The sequence below is a fragment of the Convolutriloba macropyga genome, chromosome 4 (genome assembly GCF_964194025.1).
Source record: "Convolutriloba macropyga chromosome 4, txConMacr16.3, whole genome shotgun sequence".
Lineage (NCBI taxonomy): Eukaryota > Metazoa > Xenacoelomorpha > Acoela > Convolutidae > Convolutriloba > Convolutriloba macropyga.
The window spans coordinates 40,758,179-40,769,324 of NC_134471.1; the positions used below are offsets into that span (position 1 = coordinate 40,758,179).

The 11,146-nt window shown below is 36.8% G+C and overlaps 1 protein-coding gene across 1 annotated transcript; it reads right to left on the reverse strand.

Annotated features, from left to right (window-relative positions):
- Nucleotides 1-397: 397 nt before the first annotated feature.
- Nucleotides 398-1,820, reverse strand: LOC142338431 (uncharacterized). Its single transcript, XM_075388192.1, has one exon. It carries the CDS (start codon nucleotides 1,788-1,790, stop codon nucleotides 672-674), a length of 1,119 nt encoding a protein of 372 aa, XP_075244307.1. The 5' UTR covers nucleotides 1,791-1,820; the 3' UTR covers nucleotides 398-671.
- Nucleotides 1,821-11,146: the final 9,326 nt, after the last annotated feature.

The following is an 11,146-nucleotide window of genomic DNA, read 5'->3' on the forward strand; positions in this document are numbered from 1 at the left end:
TTTTAGTTCTCTAAACAGTCAAAGGCGGAAATCCTAGTCAATCTCAGGTCATTCACCCGGCAGTCAACCACAAAAGTCCTTATTATATGGCATTTCGTCCTCTCCGCCTATTAAGATTTAAGAGCCAGAGGGCTATATTTCCATTTCAGTTTCAGCAAGTCAAGATTAGCGCAAATTTTAACTGACGCCTCCTGTATACATATTTGATAAACACTTCATTCACAACGGGACTCATTTCACATGTTTCGCATTTCAATAAATTTCAGCGTCATTCTAACCAAATATTATTGTCATTGGAACAGAATAAAAACTGTCCAGTCCAAATTAACGCAATACTTCTGCAAATATGGTCGCCGCATGGTTCATGCAAAGCCTCACTTTGACCTTAACAAACAAATTCTCTCAGCCATTTGAATTGGCAGCTTTAAAATAAAATTCATTCTTCAGTAAGTATACGTAAGCAAGAAGTAAAAGATAACAAAGTAACTACAAGTTCAATCGGACAAAACAAATCATCAATTATCAAGACAGTTTACGTATTTTTTTGCGGTTCAATGTATTGGTTTGCTATTAAAACACATAGGACCTTTACTCTTAACTCGCAATCAGTTTCACAGTTCTCTGAGTGCATAAAGTTTTTCGATTAGTCGTCTATCATCTGATTTCTACAGTTACTTATTCTGAATTGAATTAGAGCGCAGAACTGGCTTTTTAGTATTTCGCACTGGCTGTAAACGGTTCTTTGGAAGCGCAGATTTCTTGATGGCCAATCCAGGTCGGTGATAGGCAGGTGATGCAAAGTTCTCCACATTTCCACGAGATGCAATCGAAGTACCAGCAACTGTAAGCCTGCGTCCTACCGTAGGTGTTAAGTGTTTAGTCCTCCCTGCTGATCGTTTAACCGCTGTTTTGTGGCTTTTATTTGTCGGCTCATTGTCACTACTGTCATCGCTGTCTAGAACTTGGATTGAGCTATCGTCATCCAATTCTAGGGCTTCATTGAAGGTCTTGGTCTTCTGAAGTTCTTTAATTTGCGCCTTTAGACCAACAATTTCACGATTTAAGCTTTCCATATGCTTTCTATCAATCTTTGCAAGTCCTTTTTCTTTACAAAGCTCCTTGTCTTTACAAATAATAGACGTCACCAAAGCGGCAATAATATCTCTGTCTGATTTTTCTGGATTTGAGCTGAATTCATGTATCTTGGCAGCTAAATCGGTCGCTGAAATTTTCAAAAGAGCACTGGCTGTTTTAAGCCTATCTGCGTCCTTAACTGCAGATTGCATTTTGGCGCGCATTTCATGATTCAAAACAACCAAACGCTCTTTCTCTGCGTCCTTGTCTGCCATTTGACGCTTTAAATCATTGTTCAGAGATTCTAAATTATTTTGAACATTAGCAGATTCCACTAGAGCACTTTCCACTGAGGCTAACTGTGCCTGCAAAAGACCTACTTCAAAATCGCGATCTGAAACCTGATCTGACACTTCTGCAGTTTGTTCTAATTGATTACTATGTCCCGGGGGAGTTGCATTAACATTGCTGTCCTCTAAAATACTGGTACCAGTTACGTCCCCTGACTCAAATTGCATGTAGAGCACTCTCTGCGCCACCCTAGATGTTGGCTTCCGGCAAGTAGGACACTTCTTTCCATAAATCCTGTCTCCTGGCTCATGTCTAAACCATGTCTCCAAACAGTCGCGGTCAAAAACGTGTCCACAAAGCAAGGAAACTATTGTCTTGTTTGAACTCGCTCTAAACTCCGACAAGCAGATTGCACAAGTAGCCATTTCTAACTATAATTATTCAGAGAACTTTACCCTGTATGCAGGAGCGCGCCAATGGGCCAACTTTAAAAACAAAGCTAAATTGAGAAATACATCATTTCGTATTGTTCAAATCTATCAATAAAATGATATTATACACAACTATCCGCTGAGGAAAATGTTAAACAAAACACAGACAGCCTTAGAACACAAACAACTAATGGTGAAAGTAGATGAGTCAAACTAGCAGCCTCCCTTCTTCAACCACAGCTCCCAAAAATTACTCAGCTGAACGAACTGTACACCCGAACGCATACGCGTGCACGAGGCAAAGCGGCTGTGTTTGTGGTCTTTTCAGAGGGTATAGATAAACCATAGGTTCCTTTCGTCAGGAACCACGGTTTTTATCTATCCCTATTTTAAACAGTTTTCTAAGTTCTAGTGGGTAATTCCAGTCTTAAATATTGACCATAGGTTCCTTACGTCAGGACCCACGGTCTTGAAACACTGAGAATTTAAAACGATCTATCCTTCTATCACAACAATTGCTCGTCTAAGTTAAATCAAAAGAAATTAAAAAAAGCAAAATCATGAGTGGCGATCAAAAACTAACTAACAAACGCTGTACAAATTGCTCAACAAATATTGAAGCAAAATCGGCCATTTTCCATTGCGTAGCATGTGTTGAATGCATGCACCTTTAAAAAAGTCTACTGGCATGTCCCAAGAGGCTATTATTGGCATCAGTATTATTATGCAAAATGTTCTCTTAATATGCCAAAAGTGTCAAGAGCTAAAAAAGGACAAGATACTTGATGAAATTGTTAGCTCGAGGACTGACGAAACCATCAGAGAGCTAAAAAAGGGAGTTGTAGATATTAGAGGGGAAGCAAAATTAATTGGGAACCAACCGAAATTAAAAGTGTACTACCCTCACCAGCAGAACCAAAACCCGTAGATGCTCCTCAAACACAAAGAAAAATCTTGAAAGGAGGAATACTATGACGGTATCCGATTCAGAGGCATCCCTGAGCTAGTCTCCACAAATAGTAGAGAAAGATACAAACACGATTTAAAATAGGCGAAAGCTATCCCAAAACATCTCAGAGTCACATGCAATCTCATAGATCTGAAGAGATTAGGCAAATATTAGGAAGGAAAAAGTAGAACCTTGGTCGCTAAAATAGACAGTGACTTTGCAAAAAGGCTTATTCTACTCTTGCTTGCAAAAATGAAAGATCACGGCAAACAATTTTTTTAAGTAAAGAACTCAACCTAAGTGAACAAGCTATCAAAAACGAGATTCTCCAAACAAGGAGAGAAATCACCGAAACAGGAACAAATCCTAAAAAATTTAGAATACGAAATCTCGTACTCCAGATAGAAGACAACAGAAAATGGACAAATGTCAAAATAAATGAAAACGTAACAATTTCAAACGAATGACTATTATACTCAGAATTGAAAATTTAAACCTATAATATACGAAGCCTTATTGATCTAAAACGATGAAGTAAGTTTGCAAACTCTGTGTCAATTGAAAACAATCTAGACATCATTTGTTTATCAGAAACCTGGCTCATTAGTGACATCACGGGCGAAACGAATATACGATTCATAGGAGAGGCAGAAAAAACGAACCGCACAAAACTAAACATGGTGGAGTCCTTATTGACGAACGTAACATACCTCATGAAAGGGTTACTTTGAATTCTGAAAATGAATACGTTGTTATCAATGTTAAGCCAAAAGATGTCTCAATGCTGATTTGCTGCTTCTACAACCCTCCAAAGAACAGTCCATAGAGATGGTCGTCAGAATCATTGATCTCTTACAGAAATGAATTGAATCAATTTGCTAAAACGGAAAACTGCGACTCTATAATTATCACAAGGGATATTTATTTTGTCAATACAATCTGTGAAACTCTAATTTCTATCAATGAGTGCGAAAACACAGTACTCGAGAGCCTGGGTAAACATCATTTCAAGAAAATCCTGTGCCGAAAAAAAATCAAATAGATATTTTCCTCATTAATAATCCCAGCAACGTAAATAACCGTTCAGAAGTAAATGAATTTAACAGATCGTTCAGCTCTGATCATAAAGCTTTTAAAAAAATCTACAACTAACACATGAAAACATTCTTAGATGTAAAAGACAAAAATATGCCTTCAATAAACTCGGCTGAAACAAGCTAAACACAATCATAGCTGAAAATCCTTTTAACACTTAGTGCTACAGTAACGTAGACGCACTTGTAAAGCAATGGTACAAATGGCTGGAAATTATTTTGCTAAAAAAAGTTTCCAAGAACAACTAAACACAGGGCAAGTCTCCCGCCTTGGGTTAAAAAAGAAACATCACACTGAATGAAACCTATCGCTACATTAAAGAGAAAAATTTTGAAAAGTCAAGTCTGGCGAAACTTCTAAAATTGAAGAGAAAAGAAAGTCAACTACGAAAAAACGAAGTCGAAGATCAAGCTGAGTTTGAAGAAAAAATTTTTCGAGGGAGAAAATTTTTAGATCTACAAAAATATTTGCGTTCCATCGATAAAAGTAGTAGGTTTCCCGAGACAAGGAAAAACGAAGATGAAAAGTCGAATGATGATGCACAGAAAATTAAATTTTTCAGCGATTTTTTTTGCAAGTGTTTTCCTAAAGAGTTGATCAAAATCGAACCCTCACGAAAAAGCCTTATAACCATGTGAACATAGGTGATACAAAAATTTTCGAAATCCTGTCAGAACATGAAACCAGTAAAGCATTTGGCCCGGACAACATAGGTAATCTTGCGCTCCAAAAACCTGCCTGCCCACTCGAAATCCTTAATGATAGTGTTTCAGGCTGGGCTATCAATAGGTTATTTTCCATCGTTTTGAAAAGTAAGTGAAGTTTTTCCCGTCTTTAATGACGAAGACAAAAGAGACGTGAAGCAAAACAGACCTATAAGCCTTCTCTGCAACACATCAAAAGTTTTCGAAAAAGTTACATTTAACTAACTATATGACATAAGAAAAGAGCACTACACAATACACAGCTTGTTTTTTGAAGACAAGGTGGGTGGTAACGCAGATGTTGTTGTTCCTAAATCATCTTTACAACAAATTTGGTGGTAATGAGGAAGAACTTTTTGTTCTGTATCTGCACTTCAAAAAAGCCTTCTATAGCGTTCCACTTGACATCTTGCTACAAAAAAATAAAATGCTAGGCATTGACGGTAACTTCTTAAAAATTTTTGCCAGCTACTTAAGTAAAAGAAAACAATATGTAAAGCTTAATGATCTTAACTCTGAAACAGTGCTAGTAACAAGTCGTGTTCCACAAGGATCACTACTAGGTCCACTTCTATGCATCATTTTTGTTAACGATCTTCCTCTAAAAGTAAATAAGTGTGAAGCCTTTGGTCATGCAGACGATTCCAAGTTTGTTGCAAAAGAATGGTGAAAACATGCAATACATTATGAAACAATTAGAAGAATGGTGTTTGATCAGTAAAATGACATTAAATAAAAAAAGTGTTATATTTTGACAATCAAAAGTCAAGACTAACGGAAGTTAAGTTTAAACAACAAAAACTTGCTTTACCAGAGTGAGCAAAAAGATCAAGGCATTACAATGGCGCCAAAGTTGTCGAAAAAAAGTGCTCAAAGGCACGGAAAGCGTTCTACTTCTTAAGAAGAAACACTTCAACGTCCAAGAAAACTAAGTGCAAAACTCAATGCGTACGCAGGATATGTCTTACCAATTGTTACATAAGCAACTCAAGCCTGGTTCGCTAATAAAACGGAAACGAAAAAGATTGAGAGCGTTCAATTAAAGCTACCAGTTGGATCCTAAACAACTGTGAATTGAAATACAAGAAGAGGCTTTGCAAGCTCAATTTACTTGCTCTCTCCTTATATATAGAACAACACTATCTACTTCTCCTATTTGCTTTTATCTCAGGAAATTACAATGTCAATATTCCGATCACTAGAAACCAAAATTGTGATGATCAACCTAATACCAGACAATTCGTGCTAATAAACAGAAATCAAACAAGAACAAAAAAGGCAGATGACAATTTCTGGAGGCGTTCCAGTCAACTTTTAAAAATTATCTGTAAAGTCACAAACTTAGCTATTGAAAACTTAAACAAAAAACGATTAACCGAATTATACTGGAATCATTTCTCTAGACAATACTCTGAAGCCAATTTTTGTACGCGGACATTTTTGTGCAACTGCAACAACTACAATCCAGCACAGAAGGTCAAATTAGCCAACCAATAAAGGGATGTCAACCCTAGTGCCACGACACTGAAGCCTAAACTACTATTACTACATTGAAGCATCAACATTTTCAGCCAGCTAAAATTATTTGAGCCTCGAATACAGAGGATGGAACTCCTTAGGAGAACAAAGCTGTGCACGCAAAGACAAGTGAACAAAACGTTGCTTTCTCAACATCAATTACTTTTTAATCAAATTTGTTCTTTTTGATAGATCCATGATACCTGTGGGCTTCGCTACCCCTTTCAGGACACTTTTTGCTAGCAAGTTTTTTGCTAGCAAAATTTTTACGTCAAAAGCTAAGTTTCGCACTATTGCGAGTCTGTCTCTTATGTCTCAGGGGATGTAGAGCCCTCATGAAGTCATACAATCCCGACGATTTTTCTCTGTCTGTAATTGTTGAAGAAGAAGAGCTGTACGGTTCATTTTTCACAATCCTCTATTTCTATTTTCTTATTATACTTGACTACTTCCGATCTGTTCACTAATTTTACGAGACAATACTAAAAGCAGCTATTTGATTCAGCTTAGGACAATCACTTTTGCTAGAAATCAATTGTGTTTACTTTCTGTTTGCCAATGCTATGATCAAATACTTGATTTCTCAAAGTTTCTGATGCTGAATTGTTTCTTAATTCACAGAGAAGAAGGAATCGTCAATTAAAAATTAGATTGATTTAACGAAACGAACGTTTTCGCACATTGCATTCATCGTCAGGTTCAACAATCAAATAAAATCATTTACTTAGTATATGAACTTGTCTTTGATTCTAATTCTAAGACATGAGTTTAGATAACAACGATTTTTTGAAGTTATTTGGAGTTAAAATTCAATTTACAACATTTAATTTAAACTTATTACACTGAAACTGATTCAATCTTTTTTCCGGAGTTTTTGAAAGTCCCGGTTGTATTGTTTTCTCTTCCTGAAAAAGTGTTTTTAGTTTCATTCCTATCTGTTGTTATTTTTTGTTTGTTGAGGTTGACAAAATTTTGGATTAGCATGTACCAAATTAGTTTTTGAATTTCAAAAGACATTTTTTTTGTATTTGAAATAAAACTTCAAAACAATTCCCGCCACCGGTGCTTGTCAAGCGTATTTAATAGCGATTTCAGCTTTTAGATGTAGATCGCTTTTATTGTCATTAGTTTTTCATCCCGGAACATGCACCTAAAATCTCGCATTCAATAGTATGCGCTGTACCACAACATTCAACAAGGTGTTGTCTTACCGGGGAATATCTCTTTTGAAGCTCCAAAATTCTAGTGCTATCATGTCGGCTGGTTTAGCCAACAAAAATGGAACTGCATCCATTACATGTAACTTCATATACCACACGGGATTTCGTACTCCTATCAAAAGATGATTTCCAGGAGGCAAGCAAATTCTTAGTTTTCTCGTAAAAGTATAAAAATATCACAAACAATTTTTTTTTACTATACGTGCAAAATTTTGAGTGATGTTTCCTCTGTATTGAACAAAAAACCTCGAGTTCAGATCAATTTATAAGGCTTTTAATTGTTTACAGATGTGGTTCAATTGTGGGGTTTTGATGTAAACATTTCCATCATGTTTTTTTTTATCCAACGTCTCATTAACAATACAGGTTGACCACTCGGTTTGAAACACTGACTGTTAGTCCAGATCTCTTGATTTTTCTTAAGGGCTACATCAAAGTATTAACAGTCGATAGTTGCAATGAAAATTCTACGCTGAGTTCCTTGAATTACATTTTTCTTATGTTGTATCAGTACACAGCTACGAAAACTTAAGATTATGCTGGCATCAGTCAATTTTTGATACCAATGACAGCTGGTTTTCCTTTCTTCGTTAACATTTATATTCAGATCTAGCTATGCCAGGTCTCCACTACCATTGGGTGTCTCAAGAGTTGATTGTAAGATTTTGTAAAGAGAATTTGCATACTCAAGGTAGTCCAGAGGGTTCCTCTTGATAGTGCACACATCCACATACCTCTTGAATAATTTCATTGCCTGTTTGCATGAAGCCAGTTTTTGCATGATTTGCACTCGACGCCTTTTCCTCGGAAAATAACGCGTCGGGTACAATAAACGCATATTCCCTTCATGTCAGGAGATTTTTCTCCCCTCCCTCCTTTAGTTTCTGCCAAGATCTGTCAGAAAACCTCATCCACAAATTTGCCAATATTACCGCCAGCAAAGCACCCACTGCTAAACGGTCTGATTAAGTATATCAGATTTTATTACATTTGAAGTGAACATTCGTTACGGCTAGTCTCAAAAAGCTGCGGAATCTCAGGAACCTTTTAACTGGATTACAAATCTTTAAATGCAATTTGAATTGCCTCCTCAACCGCTACAATGGTATACAAGCTTTTAAGATCGAGAGATATTACAAGCTCATCTTCATCCAATCTGGTAGCCTCTAAAGTGGCTCTGGCATCTTTCGATTTAGACTCAATACTTGCACCTGGTAACCTCTGGAAAAAGGGAGTTTGGAAATTATGCAGGTTCTCGTAATTGCTACCGGGTATGGAGAGAATGGGCCAAAGTGTCATACCGTTTTTATGTACTTTAGCAAGTCCATAAAGCCTGGCCGGTTGCAATCCAGTTATACTAAGCCTGTGATAAACCTTTTCACTTATCCTTCCCTGTTGCATTAGTTAATGCAAACTTCTAACAACAAGTTTCTTCGTTTTCATGGTTAGTTCATCACTTTCTCCAATACGAGCCTCAGACTGACTTGCACTAAGGATTTCATTTATTTTATCAGAATTTATTGTCCGTTTCAAAACACAAAAACCACAACCATTATCAAATGGTACAGCTATTAGTTTTTGATCATTCAAAACCAAAAATCAATTTTTCTAACGCTTCGATCCAGTTGTGTCTCGCGTGTGTTCTTGGCGTACCATTTGGCAGACGATTCAGTTTCACATAATTTTCATCATCAGTTTTGTTTCCCCTTAACTCGCAAACTAATCTGTCTACATCAGCAACGAAGTGCACCTCATTAAATTTGTCTTTGACTGGATAATTGGGGCCTAATGGTAAGACGTTCAAGACAAATTTCGGCAGTTCAAAACCGTCCAATGTAACAACATTATTATGAGATCCATTCTGCAAAGGTTTGTCCCGTCTCTCAGACAGCTTCGCTAACTTGTCGTTAAGTCTCTTACTAATCTATTTGGTATGATATCACTTTAACTTTCCAATGCTGTACACAATTGAAGGTAAAAGTTATGTTTTCAGCTCTTTCATGAGAATATCCCTATCCTACTCAAGTTTTTCCTCGAAAAAAGTACGGCCTTGTTCTCCACAACTTATTCCTTTCCTTAGCAGCTCTAGCTGAAAACTGTGCACCATTTGTTCTGAAAAAACGTCAAAAATCCGGAATGATCTCATATATTTGCATTTTTTCAAAAAAAATGTATTCAATATTTAAAGATTTTACTTAGTTTAGGGGTTGTTCTAAGCATTTGTTATAACTGAGAATGAATCTGTTCATGGTTGTGGTAGAATTTGGCACATCTCGGAAGCTCCCTCAAGCACAGTGGCAAGAAAGCCCTATTGTTCAGGAGCTTCACTCTCGTTCTGTGATCTTTCTACCAATATTATATTTGCTCTCACCATCTTCTGTCGTTTTCCAGTGACATTCTTTTTTCGTTTTTTGAGCAGAGGTTCCAGGTTTCCTTGGTGGTGCAACACATTGACCAGTGACTTGATCTCACGTGCCGGTTCCGTTGGAGCAAACTGTGGTATCCCAGCTGAGTTTCCCCCTTCCCGTTTCGATATCAGGTGCTTTGTCGCCTTCAAAACCATTATCCTAGTGCTCAACAACTCTTTGAAAATATCACGGGTTCCATTGCACTGTTAGTATACCAGTGCTTTAGAATTGTTGTTATTTGTGGGCAAGTTGTTTGTCAGCTCTTGTATAGTATTTAACCTGTAATTGTTCGATGTATGGCTTTAGAGGCTGTTGTTGATTAGATCAAGCCACACAATTATGTCAGACTTTGTGCTCAATCGACCCCTGACCAGAAGATTCTGCGCGTTTTCCAACCGATTCTTTTTATTGGGGTTGAAATAAAATCCAGGTATTGTTGTTATGTTTGTCAGCAGTTCCTTCTTTTCGCTGTATTGAACAATTTTTGCCGCGTGATGAAGTCAGCTGGCTGCTAAAATTTGAACCGTCTTGTTTGTAACATTTTGCACTTGGTACACTAAAATTGTTTCAATTTTTATTCCGGAGTTTTTGATAATCCCGGGTCTATTGTTTTTTCTTCCTGAAAAGGAGTTTTGCTTTCATTCCTATCTGTTGTTAATTTTTGCTTGTTGGGGTTGACAAAATTTTGAAGTAACATGTACCAGAGTATTTTTTGAATTTCAAAAAACAAATTTTCGTACTTGAACTAATACTTCCTAGTTTACTTTGTCATTTTGCGTAATGAACATTTCTGAATTATCTGGTCAATCCCATTTTATAGGGCTAAATCAACCGTTTTACAGTCAAATTGTTGTGTTGAACCTGCATTCCAAAAATCCGTCAGCCTTGATATCCAATCTTGCATCATCACCAGTTGGCGTTGATTTCAGATCAAATCCGCTGGTCCAGACTCTTTAGGCAACTCGAAAAAATTTCTTTGTAAACGTTTTCAATGCGAAGAGTCACCAACTGGTAAGCAAGTCGGGAAACAAAACCAATTTCAAAAGATAAATAGATGACCTTTATTGCCCAGAAGAAGACGACCTCAAAAACCGATTCAAATAGGAGATAGTTTGCAGAAAAATTTGGAGTTCACAGTGAAAAAATAAATAAAAAAAACGTGAACTAGCTTTCGCTAATATTTCAGTCTACTTTGACAAACAGAGAAAATTCTCTTGTGATTGTTAACAAAAGCCAATAGCAACAGGAAAAATTCTGATTTTGTACAACTGCGCACCACGCCAGTATTAAAAAATTGTAGAGGGAATTCTCCATAGTTTTTTGATCTCAAGCAACTCGCAAAACTTTGATGAAGCTCTTAAAGTCAACAAAAGCATATGGCGGAAAATTCAATGTCCTGAAAAGGGGTCGTCAAGTCTTGTATATTGGACAATTCAGAAACTTTTAAGTGACTCTA

Bases quoted from the DNA above. Each gene is read 5' to 3' on its own strand.
- LOC142338431 (XM_075388192.1), bottom strand. From the start codon at position 1,790: ATGGCTACTTGTGCAATCTGCTTGTCGGAGTTTAGAGCGAGTTCAAAC.